General features: G+C 42.0%; 1 protein-coding gene across 1 annotated transcript in view; it reads left to right on the forward strand.

The window, feature by feature from the left end:
- Positions 1 to 5,952, forward strand: part of LOC107113868 (cGMP-dependent protein kinase 1-like) — an 84,908-nt gene extending 78,956 nt beyond the window's left edge. Inside the window, exons 2-3 of the mRNA XM_015415262.1 lie at positions 985 to 1,151; positions 5,636 to 5,952. Of these exons, the coding sequence (XP_015270748.1) occupies positions 985 to 1,151; positions 5,636 to 5,952 (484 nt within the window). The remainder of the gene's footprint in view (positions 1 to 984; positions 1,152 to 5,635) is intronic.
- The last annotated feature ends 12,011 nt before the right edge of the window (positions 5,953 to 17,963 follow it).

The following is a 17,963-nucleotide window of genomic DNA, read 5'->3' on the forward strand; positions in this document are numbered from 1 at the left end:
ACACTGAGAAAACCAAAACAGCTCTTATCTCAGCATTGTTGAAATACTGTACTATAGGGACTTTCTAAAAGGTCATTCTGTACTGTTATATTTTATACAACATTAAACAATTATTTTTTGTACAAAAATAAACTATTACGTTTTATATAGGGATGCTTGATAACTGCAAAATAGTAAAACTTTAATTATTTTTAATATATACACAAAAAGGTACATAGTTATGAGAAGCCAGAAATCATTTTCTCCTTAAAGCCGAAATAACTTAGTGGGGATTTCTTTTCTTTTTTTGGTACATGATGATTAGGAAATTGCTTGGGAAAAGAACGAGGTATGAGTTTCCAGAGAAAGAAACAAAATACTGCTTTGTAAATAATGTTAGGGTTGCCAGGCCTGGGTTGAAAAATACCTGGAGACTTTGGGAGTGGATCCAGGAGAGGGCGGGGTTTGGGGAGGGGAGGGGCCTCAACATGGTACAATGCCATAGAGTCCACCCTTCAAAGCAGCCATTTTCTCCAGGGAAGCTGATCTCTGTCAGCTGGAAATCGGTTGTAAAAGCAGATCTCCAGGCCTCACCTGGAGGCTGGCAACCCTATCTTTCATGCTGTGATTTATGAAATTTTGGGCCAGAATAATTCTACAAATGAAATTCTTGATATATTATTGGAAGTTTTCTATTTCCGCTATAAATGGTGGGAGAACATTAACAAGTCATCAGTTTTTTATTTGTTGGCATAGGTAGGCCAAGTGATCTTGTGGAATAATTGTACTGTTCTCATAACCCAGACATAACAGAATCACTTTAAGCAATTCTAAACATTCAGATGTTACGCATATGCTAGCTTTTTTTGCTGCTTCTTCAGAATTTTTTTATTTTTTTATTTTTGTGAAAGAGTTGAACTACCTCCAGTTTAGCACATTTCCACAGCTATTTGTGAAAGATAATTGTTTCAGATATACAGATACATCTTTTCTTTCTCATCGTAGGTCAAAGGATCTAATAAAGGAAGCTATTCTTGACAATGACTTTATGAAGAATCTGGAGCTGTCACAGATCCAAGAAATTGTGGATTGTATGTATCCAGTGGAATACGGCAAAGACAGTTGCATCATCAAAGAAGGAGATGTGGGTTCACTGGTGTATGTCATGGAAGGTATGTTGTGCAGTCAGTATATTTTGAGAGTTTTGTAGATGCTTTCCCTGGTGTCACCTTCTATGGAGGCTATGCAACATTCCATATTTGTTGGCGATAGTCTACAGAATTTTCCATACTAGTTTGATGAAGGGATGATATTTTCATGTAGATTTTAACTGTGGGCATGTTGTTTAATACTAGTAATTGTTACATGTGCAGTAGACGTCCCAGTATACCTTTTCACATCCCAGTTTGTTGAAGAATAATTTATATTTTGAATAACCCAACCAAACTAGGAGTCTTGCAAACTATGCCTCTTTGTTTAAGCCAAAGTAATGTGGTGTGATAATGTCCTCCTCATACCAACTCACATTCATTGTGCAGTCAGGAAGATCATGAGTTGAAGATGAAGTGTAGGAATGGAGTATGTGTGTTGCTGTATGATAGAGAATGTCCAGTGCAGATCTAGTATGCAGATTTATTGATACAGACGCAGCTGAAGAATTGCTACCTGTAAAATGCTTTTGTAAACTATTATTGTTGTGATACAACCTGATTAGAACAAAACTGCAGAACTGCTTCTGATATTTTACTGCACACTTGTTTTTGTCCAAACTAAATGTATATTTGAACCATTCCTTTGTGATATATTGAATGATTTCTAAATTGTGATCTGGGAAATGGCTTTAAAAACTCTGCAAAAGCACAGTTTGCTTTCATGTAACAAGAAAGAAACCATTCACCTAACCCCAAACAAGCAATATAAATGAGATGTATGTGCATTATTAATCCGACGTTTCTTTTGTTTATACTTTATTTTGTTTTTACAATTTATCTTTAGAAAATCCTTACTGCATCATTCATAAGAGTGCCACAAAGTTTCTGAGGCTCAGATCAGCATATGCCATTCAAGATTAGGGAATAAGAAAGGATAGATCTCCATTTTAACACAGTTTTAGTGAATATTGTCAACACTGCATCAGTTTAAGGAAGTCAATAACAATTATATTAATCTTTCTGTAGGGGGGAAGTTCTAGTTTAACACACTGCTTTTAAAACTCATTGATTCTGAAGCAAATTGTTATGTTTTCATCCTTAATTTTTATTACATAATAGGAGATGTTCTGTCACAGCAGGATATTTTATAAAAAGGAATTACTCTTTATAAAGGATTTAGGATAAATAATTGCATATGTCTTCTGTGTAGCAATTTAATTTCTGAGGTTGCGCTACACCTCTGAGAGCTGATTTATTCCTTTTGGTACTTTCAACATTTTTCAAAAAACAAATTGCAGTGCAGTTCCAGCCACTGCATTTTAAATTTTTAACATGTAATTTTCATGATGCTTAATTTGGAAGATACGTATACATGAAATGAAATGTTTTCATGAAGTGTTGCTTTTAACTGGTGATCAGATCTGTTTGTGATGACAACCTGCTACTACTGATTTCTAAGGAAGTTAAGAATGCTCACCTATTCCTGGTTTATTTCTTTTTTTCTTTTTGCAATGGCATTTACTTAAGAGCCTTTGGTGCATTGGCCATAAGTAAAGGTATGTAAAAAACTGATTGAATGAACTATTATTACAATAGATTCAGGTGGGTAGCCGTGTTGTTGCTCTGAAGCAATAGAACAAAGTTTGAGTCCAGTGGTACCTTTAAGACTAATGAAGTTTTATTCAATGTATGAGGTTTTGTTGCTGCACACTTGTATCTAGGAAGTGTGCATGCACATGAAAGCTCATACATTGAATAAAACTTTGTTTGTCTTAAAGGTGCCACTGGACTCAAACTTTGTTCTGTTATTACAATACTTAGTAGCAGTGTTCCCTCTAAGCTGAGTTAGTGTGAGCTAGCTCAGTTTTTTAGCCTCCAGCTTACACTTTTTCTTAACTCAAGAAGAATGGCTCCAGAACAAATTAATTTAGGTAGTAGCCAAATTTCTCACTCACAACTTTAACGTCAGTAGCTCACAAAGTAGAATTTTTGCTCACAAGACTTCACAGCTTAGAGGAAGTATTCTGCTTTTCTGACACCTCCCTCCCACTGGAGTCTTTGGAGCATGAACCAAGAAGACATTTTCAGCTTAAAGATTTCACTGATAAGATAATCTTAGCAAATCCTTTATTCACTCATTGAGATCAATGGGATGGAAAGGTGCTTTGCTTTCTTCAGACCATCTACCCTACAAAATTATTTACTTTTGGGGGGTTGTTTAAATAAAAGGTTACTCAGAATTCCAAGTTATGCTGTGAAATGTAATTTCATGCCAGAACCCTAATATTGTTCTTCAATCACAGGTGTTTGTATGTGTGTTTTAAACTGTTATCCTAAAAGCGTTTGTTTTTCCGTGCTTTTAAGGGTAAGCCCTTTGTCCAAAAGCAGGTCTGTTTTTCTTCTCCAGCTTTCTAAATGGATGCCCCCCCCCCCCCCGACTAGATTATGTTTGTGAACTTAATTGCTGGGTATGGGAAGTCAACCAGAGAAAGTTATTTTCTGTGCTGCTTGGAAAATAGCCCTTTAAAACAATACCCATTTTACTGCCATGATATGTGAAGTCAGAACTCGATGTTGCAATGAAACATAGCGCACCCTATCCCATCCCATATTTCCCTCATGACATTTATGTGGGTGTCAGTAGACATTTGACAGGAGAGCTGGTGAATGGGGAAGGGGGATGTTGAAGTCTGCCAAGATTGTCTTAATTGCCACTCAAATAAGTGTGCCTGGCAGGAAAGTGGCCTGCAGGGGACACTGGCATGGGACTTAAAACACCTGTATTTCCCAGCCATTGATCATCCTCAGCAAGTGCAGTGTCAGCAAACATTTGCTTGGAAATCCATGTTTTGCCAAAATAATATGTATTTCTGTTCTTAGGTTGGGCAGGGGGGAATAATTACTTGGAAATTACTTGGGGAAAAACCATAACAGCTTCCTGGACTGAAAAGCAACCTCTGCAGATAATGAATAACCTGCTTCTAGCATGCCTTGTAAACTCTATTTGGGTGGAAAGGCAACATATAACTGTTTTATATAATAAAAAAAATTATGAGCATAGCGGTCATTCCTAATCTTTTCAAAATGTTGAATACTTGTAGGAAATGCTGATCTGTGCAGGTACAATTAAGTGAAATTTAAACACTTCTAAGATCTTAGTGAAGTTAATGGGTAAATTAAGCAAACCATTCTCTTGTGGGACTGCTGAAAAGAGATCCCAAGAGAATATTTGGCTGTTTATGCCCATGAAATATGGAATTTAGCAGCATTACTTATTACTTAATGTGTGCATTGCCTTTTGAGGCTTTTGAGATGGAGGTTTTTGAGATTATATGCTGAGAAGTAAAACTATGAGATCCAACTAGGGATGCCAGACTCCAGATGGGACCTGGGGATCACCTGGAATTACAGCTCATCTCCAGACCACAGAGATCAGTATGCTTGGAGAAAATGGATGCTTTGGAGAGTGGAGACTATGGTATTGCACCCCACTGAGGTCCCTGTCCTCCTAAGGCTCCATTCCTAAATCCTCGGGACACTCCCAACCTGGATCTGGCAACCCTACCCCCCCTCCCATCCCCTGCCAGTGGCCACAGGGGACCTGGCAACCCTAGATCCAACTGGATGGAAGAGAGAATCAATGCATTTTTTAGTAAGCATTGCAAGGTGGACATTGGGGCATAGGGTCTGTCAGATAAGTATCATGGTAGGTGTGTGGCTGCTGAGTGGCTAGCAGCACTAAGTTCTGGCTGCTGACTTCATGGTCTCTGTGACAAAATGAGGGCCTTAATTAAGCACCAAATGGTACAGTTAAAAAGGAGAAATGCAACTGAGAGAATGAGTTGAGGAGGAAGAGACTGGGAGTGAGAATGATTGGTCACTGCTTGGCTTGCCTGTGATTGGTCAAGGTGGGAACAAATTTTAAGACTGATGAAAGCTGGTTAGAGTCCATTAGAATCTGTTATGACTTGGTTGGGGAAGTTGGGTGAAATGTTATGACTTGGTTGGGGAAGTTGGGTGAAGAGTAAGAGACAAAGAGAAGTGTGAAGGAAAACCAGTTAACATGACTTGGAAGGACTTGTTTAACAGAATGTCTAAGGGAAGTGTATATGGTGGATACAAATGGAATTATACAGTGACAGTAGTTAGAGTCAGCGTTGCTTTCTTCCCCTCAAAATGTGTTGGATCCAGCACAAAATTTCCACTTGGAAGTGGATTTGGTACTATCAACATGATAAGCAGCTGACTGTGACTTTATAATAAATTTATATGGACTATATTGAAATTAAATTGAATTCAGAAAAAGATTATTACTGGAAGAAGATTTAAATAATATTTGAACCAATTTGGATTCTCTGGTTCAGTTTAAACAAACTTTGCTGGCCAAGCTGACTGGCTAAGTTGCTCGCTGGGAACAATGGCTACTTTTCAAGCGATAATGGAAATGTTAAAAGACATTTTTAACACAGATATACTTCCAATACAGTGCAATTTGTATCTCTTAGGGGACCACGTCCATGAGCTTTCTTGTAAATTTGACCAAGTAGAAAGTTTACTGAAACAACTACCAAATAAAGCACAAGATCCGAGTGAGGAACTGAGATTGGAAGAAGTGGAAATATCAGAGACTAAACTGTTTAAAGTGAAAATGAAGAACATATCTGCATGCCTGTCTGAAGTGAAAGAACCACAAGATACCAAGACGGAGGAATGGAAGACAATTTTAAGCATGACTAATACATTATTTTTGGATATAGCAAGTAAACAAAGAGAGAGTTCTACTCCCATACTGAAATACAACAGGAGTAACCTACAATTGTAGAAGATAAAGCGTTGGGAATTCAAGAGGGGGAGAAGGAAAAAAGAAGAAAAGGGGGGAGAACTATTTAAGATGGAGTTCTTACAGTAGGGCAAGTGACATTTAAAAGGGAATTTAATGAGATTAAAGCATATAAAACTTAAGAGAAAGTGAGACCAAAAACTAAATGTTAAAAGAAATGTGTCACAAGGTAGTATTTGTTATTTTAGAAAAGCTCAACATTTTGTAATGTAACTTAAAGATAAATATTAATAACAGCTGTATAGAAGTTCTTCTTTTTCTCTCTTCTTTTGGATAAGGAATGTGAGATCATTTTGTAGTAGTGTAAAGGATGGCTAATGATAACCAAGAAGTTAATTAAGGTTAAATTGAATTAAAATTGAAATTAGATTAAATCTTAAAGAAATATTAGTTATAAGGCATTTCTAGCATTTGTATGTGTTATTTATAACATTCTAAAGATAAACATTATTAGTACCTGTAGGAAAACCTTCATAAGAAATGTATATGATTTTTGTTAGGATTGAGCAATATTTAGTGAGAAATAATTGGGACCAGGATATAGAATAATAATAAAAATGTTAGAGTATATAAAGATGGATTTAGTAAAATGTAATATTAAAGGGATTTCTTTTCTAGGGAGCTCTATTTTAAAATATTATTCCCAGAATGTTTTTGTTACAGAATGGCTACTTATAAGCAGTAGGACATTAAGGATCCATAATTGTATGGGTAAGGATTAGTTTTGTAGTAAATGATTAAGAGGTTATAAGAGATCTGAATATGAGACTCCATAAATATGAATCTAATATAACTCAAATATGATTAATTAATTTGGAATGTTTTCTTAAAATATATTAATAAGGTGATAAGATTTTATACATTTCTTTTAAGAAGTTATAGAATGCTTTTATGACATAAAGGCAACAATATGGGTTTTTGCAGATATCAAGAGATGTATGGGTTTAAGTGATCATATTTAATATAAAGAATTATCTGATTGTATAAGAAGAATTATTAATGTAATGTAATAGTGGATGTAGAACTAATTGTAAGCATTACTTTTTTGTGCCCCTTCCTATTTTCTATCTCTCCACCCCTTTCCCTTTATAATATTCAATAAAATCTTTAAAAAATTAAAGTGTTTAAAAATTAATGAGTTTTCAGTATACAGATTGAAAACTCCATTTCCCTCTTGAGAGTTCCAGCACCTCTTTTTCCCAAAAAAAAAGGGGGGGGGAAGGAGAATGTGTCCAAGTGCCCTGGCCTCAGCCTCCACATGATTGCCTGGTGACATGAAGGGTGTAACTATGTGGAGGAAGTGGCTACTTTCTGAACATTGCTGATCATGGGATGGGGGAGTTTGCACAACCACTTTCATCATATAGTCAGCCCTGCAGATGATCAGGCAATTGTACAGAGACTGGGGGTGTCATGATTCTAGGCCTATAGTAGTGTGGCCTAGAGCAGAGGTGTCAAACTCATTTGTCACGAGGGTTGAATTTGGCATAACTGTCACTTTGTCGGGCTGGGCCATTTCTTTCATAAAACATGATACCAGTTACCGGAGACATTATCTGTATAAAGGACAGTAGCTGGTAAGCTCTGAGTTGGTGTATTCTTGCTGCAAGGCCTCATGGGCTAGGAGGGGGTGCAAAGGAAAACCCATACGGGCGGACTGGTGAGTCAGCAGTGCAGCACTGGGCAGACCCTCCTGCGCTACTTGACTGCTGCACATGAGGTTGTTCTGCCATGCTGAAGCCACAATTGGAGTGGCTCCACCCCCTCCCCTCCCCTCCCCAAGCAGCCTCCTTTCCCCTCCCTTGTATTAGTTGCTCACAGGCCACATAAGAGTCCCCCCAGGTCTTATGTTTGACACCCCTGGCCTAGAGGCTCTAGGGAGACCTAGTGGCTCCAGTAGGGTTGCCAACCCTTCCAGTTTGGCAGGGGTCCCCCGCTTTTTGGGGGGTTCTACCCGCCACTGGCCAGCTGGCCAATGGGGAAACCCTGCCCTTAAGCCTGCAGCCACTTCTTTCCCTTCTCCCTGCACTTAAAGGGGCTCACTTTAAGCGCAGGGAGCTGGCGTTTCCCATGCACCTGATTGACCATGCAAAGCCTTCCAGCTCCCTGCATGTCCATCAGGTGGGTGGGGGGCAGCAATCCCCACTGGGGCCCCTTTAAGTGCAGGGAGCTGGTGTTTCCCTGCATGTCCATCAGGTGGGTGGGGGGCAGACATCCCCAATGTGACATCATCACATTGGGGATGCCTCACTCCCTCCAGGAACACCCCCCAAAATCGCCCGCTGGGGACTAAAATGGACTTGGCAACCCTAGGCTCCAGGGAAGCCTGTACTAGAGTAGCTATCAGGGCTTACATTTCCCAGGTCACCCTTTGGACCCTGTGATTGGCTAACAGGGGATTTGGAGGGAAAACTTACACCAGTAGAATAGTAGAGGGTGTTGCCTGGGAAGAAGTGATAAAAGGCTTTGCCCAAAGTGAGAGGGGGTTCACTCCTAGCAAGCAGAGTTAGTGTTAAGCTATTGCATTTGGAGGGACCCCTCATCCAAAAGAGGTGAGTCAGCTTGAGGCCACATACCTAGAGAAGACTAGGTACAGTATAGTCAGACACGTTAGGGTTTCTTATTTTGCTGGTTTACCTATCTTTACTGTGCTCATTTTCCTACATGTTATTGAATTACAGTTGTTGTTAAATCTCTTTAATAAAAACAGTTTGTTACTCTGCCTGGGTCCTCACGCCTCAATCATTCACTTATAAGGAGGAACCTGCTGGAAAAGGATTGTATAAAGGGGTAGGGTAGGTACTCTGGTGGGCCCTCCCAAGGAGACCCACACCAGAGCGGTGGCAGTCATTAGAGAGTTTTTCTAGCTGCTGTCTGCGACAGGGAGTGAGGCCAGCATACTTACTCAGTGAACACGTGGGGCTGTTGCCTGTACCGGCTAGAGTTTCATCTAGGTATTAGTGAAGGCCATAGCTCTTCCTATTGAGGGCCAACAAAGTATACACCATCAGAAGTGATCATGCAGGAGAAACGTAGAAGTACTGACCTCAGTCTGAAGCTGGCTGTGGGAAAATGTAACTGTTACTAATATATAGAAAATATTCATGTATGTGTACCAAAATGCCCTCTATAAATGAAATTATATAGCAACTATCCAAACTTACATTTTTAGTGTAATGGGCAAGAGAAAACTACGGTTATGACAGCAAGATCAGATGCTTGCTCCAGGCTAGCTGCTTATATAAGTGCTCTAGCAATTACGTTTTTAACTCGCGCAAATCCTGATATTTGCTTGAGGTTTCTGAGTGTGTTGAATTCAGTATTGCTTGCACAGAGTATCCTATTGAGGGTTGCTTTGGCCTATGCTGGACTCAAGATATGATTCACTTACTGCGTAGTGGAATGGGTATTTAAGCTGTTGCATATCTTTCAAGATTAGTATGGAGTTCCTGAGGTGTTTTCAGAAAGTTTACCTCAGTATGCAGCTCTGGCATTGCGCCTGGGAAGGGGGCATTGCTGGTTTGTCAGCTTCACTGCATGCTGTGCTACAAAGTTGTAATGTACTTCGTCAGCTGTTCTGGTGAGGTGGCTGCGATAGTCTTCTACAGAAAAACAAAAATGACTCTTGTACCACCTTAGACTAATGGATTTATTTAAGTATAGATGGATGTTGGGCTACAGTCCACTTCATCAGATATACGAAGCATATTCTCTCTCAAGAGAAATATATACATGGTTAACATTCCCCCCCTTTCCCTGTGCCATATGTACATTGGAGAGCCAGTTTGGTGTATTGGTTAAGTAAAGGTAAAGGTTCCCTTGCTCGAAAGCCAGTCGATTCCGACTCTAGGGTTGCGGTGCTCATCTCCGTTTCAAAGCCGAAGAGCCAGTGCTGTCCGAAGACGTTTCCGTGGTCATGTGGCCGGCATGACTAAACACCAAGGCACACGGAACGCTGTTACCTTCCCACCGAAGTGGTACCTATTTATCTACTTGCAATTTCTTGCTTTCGAACTGCTAGGTTGGCAGGAGCTGGAACTAGAGACGGGAGCTCACTCCATCATGCGGCACACTCGGGTCTCGAACTGCTGAACTACTGACCTTCCACAGCCTGCAGTTCAGCGTCTTAACCACTTCAGCCACCACAGTTAAGTGATTAAGTACATTGACTCTAATCTGGGAGAACAGGGTTTGAGTCCCCATTCCTCCACTTGCAGCTGCTGGATGATCTTGGGCAAGCCATAGTTCTGTCAGAGCTGTTTTTGAAAGAGCAGTTTCTGTCAGAGCTCTCCCAGCCCCACCTACCTCACGGGGTGTCTGTTGTGGGGAGGGGAGGGGAAAGGAGTTTGTAAGGCACTCTAAGTGAAGGGCGGGGTATAAATCCAATTTCTTCCTCCTCCTCCTCCTCATAATCAGCCATTATTCTCATTCACCATGGCTCATGGAGAGTGTGCACATCTGTATATGCTGCCTGGTTATTATATAATTATACATAGACTCTAATAGGTCTTGGGAGTCCAGCTTTCAAGTGCTTATGCTTCAGTAAATTTGTTAAGATGTCACTGATCCCCTTTTTGTTTTCATTACTGGTATTATATTTCACAGTGGCATTTCACCAGGAAAAGACATCTTGTGTCCAGTCCTGAATGTTCATATTCCAGTGACTGAAACATCTCAGGAGCAAGCCTCAGGTCGCCCCCCCCCCGGGTTTTTTTTTACCATTCAACTCTGATGGAAGTCAAAGCATGGGCAAACTTTTAATTTTTTTCATCTTTTCATGAATCTTCCTCAAACATGTTCAGAAATCTGTATGCTGTTTGCAGTGTATGTAAACTGTGATTGTTTGAATAGCATTTACAAAGCCCAAAGGCACTTCTTACAGACATTGTGAGCTTTGAATACTAAAACACTGACAGAGTCCACAGCTGTGTCTCCTTAGGTCAACAGTTCCAGTAAGTGTAGACCACAAGGGATAGTGGGTATACTTACTAAGAAGTATAAGGGGAAGGTCAGATGTTTTATGGATTGAGTCAGACGGGACCAAAAGTATATCTATTCAAACTCTACATAGTGGAAGGCAAGATGGTGAAGGCAAAAGAATATCTATATTCATGCTCTCCATAGTGGAAGGCAAGAAGGCTCTCATAGACTAGGAGTGCACAAACACCAGGTTCACACCATGGTCACCGGTCAGTCTGTTTGTGGATGTTCGACATGTTGTTTCACTGTATTCCTTCCTAACCATGCATAACAGCTCAATTGGTTTTTTGTGCATCTGTATTCTCACACAAGGGCTACAGTGGCTCAAGTGGTTAAGACGCTGAACTGCAGACCAGAAGGTCAGTAGTTCAGCAGTTTGAGACCCGAGTGCCGCATGATGGAGTGAGCTCCCATCGTTGGTCCCAGCTCCTGCCAACCTAACAGTTCGAAAGCAAGAAATTGCAAGTAGATAAGTAGGTACCACTTCAGTGGGAAGGTAACAGCATTCCGTGTGCCTGGGCGTCTAGTCATGCTGGCCACATGACCATGGAAACGTCTTTGGACAGCGCTGGCTCTTCGGTTTGGAAACGGAGATGGGCACCACATCCCTAGAGTCGAATTTGACTGGCTTTCGAGCAAGGGAAACCTTTAACTTTACCTATTCTCACACAACCTGATTGAGTTTTACTACCTTCCCTTCCTATCTAGGTCAGTCAGCTCCCCCCCGTGAAGGTGGGGGATCCCCTGCTGCTAGGCCCCACTCCCTGCTGCTGATCAGCTGGCTGGCAGGGGGGACTTACCAGGACAGGGAGGGAGGACCAGGCTACATTGCCACAATGTGGCAAACAAGTCACTTATGGCATGCACTGGAATTGATGTCATCATGGCTGAGATGTTGTGGTGATGCTCTTGTATTTGGGCAAAAACTATGATGGAAGCCATTTTTTACCATAGAGTTTTTGCCCAAATACCAAACACCAGTCCATGCAGAAGTGATGTTGCTGTGTTGTCAGCGACGTAGTCCGGGCTTCCCTCACACTCCTGCTAGGTCCCTCCCATTGCCCACCAGTTGCCTGGAAGGACCTGGAAACCTACTGCTATCCTTGCTTGCATAGCTGCTGCACTCAACAAAGAGTGAGATCACTCACAATTCATAGGGATCAGTCTTCAATAAATGCTGTGTTTTAAAATCCTACCCTTTGGTATTTGACTAAGTAGTCCTTAGTGACACTAATGGCTGCCAATCAGTTTGAGTCAGGAGATGGGAAAACCTGGTGCAAACCAGGTCAGCAGGCATTTTTGGTTGGTCAGCACAAACTGAACAGACCAAGTGATCAGATCACATCTGATTGCCACCTTTGAACATGGTACATTCAACAAATGCACATGTTCTCAGTGAAATGTGTGGTCTCCCTACCACAGACCAACCTATATATTTTGAGCTAAAATTGGCCACTGTCAGACAGTCTGGTATGTTAAAATGGCTGACAGATCTTTTGCAATCAAATATTTGGAAAATTGTGACATTCCTTTTTAGAGATGGTAAATCTTGAAGTGTCTGCATCTTCAGGTGATCTTTGCATCCGGCTGGGTTTGCATCTGCTGCTTCAACTCCTAGCCAATTGCTTATCAGTGTCATGTCTGAATCTCTTCTTCCTGTTCCTTCCAAGTGACGTTCTCAAAATAAGACATCTGCATCCAGTCCTGGGGAGCGCATTCTTCCTTGATTGTTGCTTTGAGGGGCTTTGAGGGTTTCAGGGGCTTCCCCGGGGTGTTTGATCTTGCTGGGTCCTGGCTGGGAGTTAGCTTTTGTCTCCTTAATGCTGTCTCTCAGCTGACAGAATAACTGTCAGTTCAGATTCTATCCTTGCCTCACCTTATTGCTCTCCAAGCTTGCTTGTTTTTCGGCACATCCACAGACTGTGCAGTTTAATTTGAGCTTTGAACCAAGTCTGTGTGACCCTGCCAAACACTTCAACATCATGGCCACAAACAACTTGTTAAGTTTGCTATTAGCATGGATATCTAGTTCCTGTTCTTGTTCATTTAATCTAAAACAAGAACACCATATACCCTGCTCGAAAAGCCTTTTCCAATTTAGTAAATGAGTTCTGTCTGACATAATCCCTATCTGTATGTACTGCTCTCGTGGTTTCCTCTGTTACTGTCTCTCCCTTATTCTAAGGTTTTCTTATGGTTTATTAATGATTGTGTTCAGTTTCCTATGGATGACCTCAGGGAATGTTTATGCATTCAAAATAGTACATTGTGCAGAAAAAGACAACATTAGATTAAGGTTTTATGTACATTATATAAACATATTTTTCTTTATTGTTGTGTCTAAGGAATATTTGTAGCATAAATTTACTTTGTTTAGTTATAAGCTTGTCTTAATTGGCTAGAACCTAGTGGGTTTTTTTTAGCAATTTTTAGTGATTACTTTTTCCCTCAGCGCTTCTGAAATAAATCTACATATGAGATTATGTCTACAATACCATGTGAATACTTGTAAAAATATATATAAATATGATGTTCTTATGGCTTTCTGTTCTCCACACTAGTATTTGGTGAAGGGTCATTGTATTAGCATGAATTCCCACAGTTTCTTCCTTCATCTGTGATTGAGTTAATAAGTGTTCTCTGTCAGCTCGTCTTGTGGTGATCCACAATACTGTTATGTGATGTACAACATGTGTTACTCTTTGACAAAACTAGACTCCTTGAGGTGACTGCAAAATAGCTTTTCAACTCCTTGAGGTGACTGCAAAATAGCTTTTGGAAAATAGCTTTTGGAAAAAACTAGTAATGTGAACTCACCATCTATCCCTAATGGGATTGGTATCACTAATTTGCTATCTAAGAATATGCAGTAAGAACATTACCTGAAACCACATAGAGACATGATTATTGACATACAGAGTAACAAGCCCTACTGAAGAAGAATCAGTATGGCTTCTGCAAAGGGGAGTTTTGTCTCTTCAGCCTTTCTGTTCTTGTAGAGCAGGGGTGTCAAACCTAAGGCCCAGGGGCCGGAACTGGCCCGTCCAGGGCTTTTATGCAGCCTGTGAGCAACCAGTGCAAGGGAGGGAATGGGAGACTGCTTGAGGGGGTGTGGATGGAGCCACTCTGACTGTGGCTTCAGCATGGTGGAACAACCTCATCCACAGCAGTTAAGCAGCGTGGGAGCATCTGCCCAGTGCTGCACTACTGGCTCTCCAGTCCACCCATATGGGTTTTCCTTTGCACCCCTCTCCCAGCTCATGGGGCCTTGCAGTGAGTATGCACCATATCAGAGCATATCAGCTGCTGTCCTTTATACAGTTTATATCTCCGGTACCTAGCATTATGTTTTATGGCATACATGGCCCAGCCCGACAAAGTGACATTTATGTCAGATCTGGCCCTCATAACAAATGAGTTCGACAACTCTGTTTTTGAGTGTTAGCAAGCATGTGGATAAACATGATCCAATAGGTATTCCAAAAAGGTTTGGAAGTTGCTTATTAAAGGCAACTACTAAGTTTATTCAGGCTTGGGGTAAGAGGACAGGTCTGCATGTGGTTTTTGTAGCTGGTTAAACAAAAGGAAGCAGAAAGAAGGAATAAATGAACAGTTCTCATAATGTATGGAAATAAGAAGAGGAATTGGCACCAGAGGATCTGTGGTAATATTGATTTGTTTATAAATGCTGAAATTGTAGCATGAAGAGTGAAGTGGTGTGGGATTCAGGAGACGCCATTATTCAGAGTGATGATAAGCAAAGTGGAGCATAAAGGGCTTCAAGAAGATCTTCCCAAACTGGACGAGTGAGCAAAACAGTGGCAAATGAGGTTTAGTGTAAGTAAGTGTAAAGTGATGCACATTAGGACAACCCCCCTAACTTTATATATACACTGATAAAGTCTCAGCTTGTAGAGGCCAACCAGGAAAGTGATGTTGTGGTGGGTAGGTCAATGCAAATGTTGGTGTACAGCACCAGTGAAGAAAGTACATTCAAAACAAAAAGAAATATATAGCTAGGCATAGGTATAGATAGATATCTCTCTATATAATAATTCTCTTTTGGTGTGAATGCTCCACATGCTCCCACAGCCTTTGGCTTCCTCAGCTGCCACTCTGAAGGTCTGCCAGTCCCCTGGCTGCATTGCCTTGACTCCGCCCACAGAGCCGTCAGCCAGCATCTTGCCCTCAGTCTGGAGGGAGCCGGTGAAGGGGATGGACGCTCCTCTGAGAGAGTGGCAACCCCTCTACAGGGGAGAAGGAGGTAGACCTAGTGAGCTGTGGCAAGCAGGGGAAACACTCACTTTCACTGCCCCTCGTGGCCCCTCTCCCTCGGCCACAAGGCCGGTGCTTCGTCAGGGTGATAGCTCAGTGGGCTGCACCGCAGAGAAGGCTGCCCAGCACCTTTCAAAGGCTCCCCTGCCTTCCTTCAGCAGAGACGGCAGTGCCAGGGAGGGTCTGGCCTAGAGGAAACGAGCTGTGGCTCTTGGAAAGCCGGACTCTCTCCTGAGGAAGACATTTCTCTTGGCTCCTGTGTGGGGCTAACTGTGACTAACTGTCCCCTCAGTGGCTGTTGGTAGGCAACCAAGCTTGCTTCTGTCAGTAAATAAAACAAAGGACTTTCAACATAACCCCCTCCCCTGCCCACTGCCAGCTTGGTTACTTTCCTGTAAGAATAAACTTAAAACAGCTCTCTATCCATTTTGGCTCCACCATGGCTGGCTGGCTAATGAGGTGAGCCAGCGACCATCAAACCATTCCCTTCAACCCCCTGCTGTGCGGCTAACTTTCCCCTAGGGTTGCCATTCTCCAGGAGGGACCTGGAGATCTTCTGCTGTTACACTTGATCTCCAGATGACAGAGATCCGTTCCCCTGGAGAAAATGGCTGCTTTGGAGTGTAGACCCTATGGCATTATCCCCTGCTTTCAATCCCCCTTCCAATGCTGCCCTCCACAGGATCCACCCCCCCCAAAATCTCCAGGCATTTCCCTAATCAGAGCAGGCAACTGTACTCAGTGACTGTTGCTAGGCAACCAGGTTCTGTCAGTAAACGGCCCTTTCCACACGTATTTTGGCATTTGGGAGAAACCTCATTGGGGCCAGTCCTGATAAGGTTGCCAAATCCAGGTGGGAAATTCCTGGAGATTTGAGGGACGGAGCCTGGAGAGGATGAGGTTTAAGGAGGGGGGGGGAGAACCTCAGATGGATACAATGCCATAGACTCCATCCTCCAAGCCAGCTATTCTCTCATGGGGAACCATTGTTGGCAATCTGCAGTTGGGGGGTGGAGATCACTCAGAATTACAACTGCTGTCTAGGAGGGAGGGGGAGGAGATGTAAAGCTGAAGCCAGGGGGCATATAACGGTAGATTGATGGTTGGCTGGGAGGAAGATAGGGTTGCCAACTCTTGGTTGGGAAATTCCTGGATATTTGAGGGGTATGGCCTGGAGAGGGTGAGGTTTGAGGAGGGGTGGGACCTCAGACAGATACAATGCCATAGACTCCACCCTCCAAACCAGCCATTCCCTCATGGGGAACCATTGTTGCCAATCTCCAGGGGAGGGATGGAGATCACACAGAATTACAACTGCTCTTCGGATGGCAGAGATCAGTTCCCCTGGAGAAAATGGTGGACTCTGTGTCATTATACCCTGCTGAGGTCGCCACAGCAAATTGACACTGAGTGCCCAAGGTCGGGGCACTCTCCCAGAGCCTCTTTCTAAAGCTCATTGTATTTATTTCTATAGCGGGCCTTATTCGTAGTAGTTATATAATGTTTCCACACATGACATACTGTGTACTATTCTGGTCACCCAAATCTCAAAATGGTGGTATAGAGAGGGGGAAAGATACAGAAAGGGAAAACCAAAGCAATCAGTATCAGAGGAAATACTCAAGAGTTTGAAGTCTTTTCAGGGTGGAAGAAAGATTTTATCAAAAAGTTGATAAAATTAAGCCTGTTGTGGAGAAAGGGGTTAGAACACCACCCCTTCCTACAACGTTAGAATTTAGAACAGTGTAGTAAAATAGAGTGGAACCTTAAAAACAGCATAATAATGAATAACAAACAACCATAAAATCAAAGCCAGGTGTAAAACCATAAACCTATCCAGGGCATAAAAACAACACTTAACAGTCCTATATGATTTTTTGTAAGAGACCTTGGTCTAGAAGAAGATCAGTATGTCCCCAGGAGAGCACTATGCTCCTTGGATAGCAATCTTCTGGTTATTCCTGGCCCCAAAGATATCCGGTCGTCCTTGACCAGGGCCAAGGCCTTTTCAGTCCTGGCCCCAACCTTGTGGAATTCTCTGCTGAAAACCATCAGGGCTCTATGGGATCTTATGCAATTCCACAGGGCCTGTAAGGCAGAGATGTTCCACCAGGCTTTTGGTTGAGGACAACAATGGTTTCCCATTCTGGCTGGCACCCTCTCCTCCTCATACTGCTCTGTTCCTCTCCCCCTCCACACACACATGAGGTGGCCACAGTCTGGAATGAGAAGATGTGAAATTTTGCCATCTAATTCTTTTAGACTTGCTGTATTAGTACTGTTTATGTATTTTATTCTATGGTTTTGATGTTTTTATCAAATGTTGTACATTGCCCAGGGCAATCCAATAATAACAATAACAATAACAATATCAATAATAAGTTTGGTATAGTGGTTAAGTGCGCGGACTATAATCTGGGAGAACCAGGTTTGATTCCCCACTCCTACGCTTGCACCTGCTGCATGACCTTGGGCAAGCCATGGTTCTGACACAGCTGTTCTTGAAAAAGAGCGGTCGGTTTCTGTCTGAGTTCTCTCAGCCCCACCTACCTCCCAGGGTGTCTGTTGTGGGGAGGGGAAGGGAAAGGAGTTTGTAAGCTGCTCTGAGACTCCCTTGGGTAGTGAAGAGCAGGATATAAATCCAATCTATAACAACAACAACAACAACAACAATAGTAGTAACAATAATAATAACAGCAACAATAGATGGAACCCCACAGTAAAAGCCTGGCTATCAA

Source organism: Gekko japonicus, unplaced genomic scaffold (assembly GCF_001447785.1).
Source record: "Gekko japonicus isolate JY-2015 unplaced genomic scaffold, Gekko_japonicus_V1.1 scaffold323, whole genome shotgun sequence".
Taxonomy (NCBI): Eukaryota; Metazoa; Chordata; class Lepidosauria; order Squamata; family Gekkonidae; genus Gekko; species Gekko japonicus.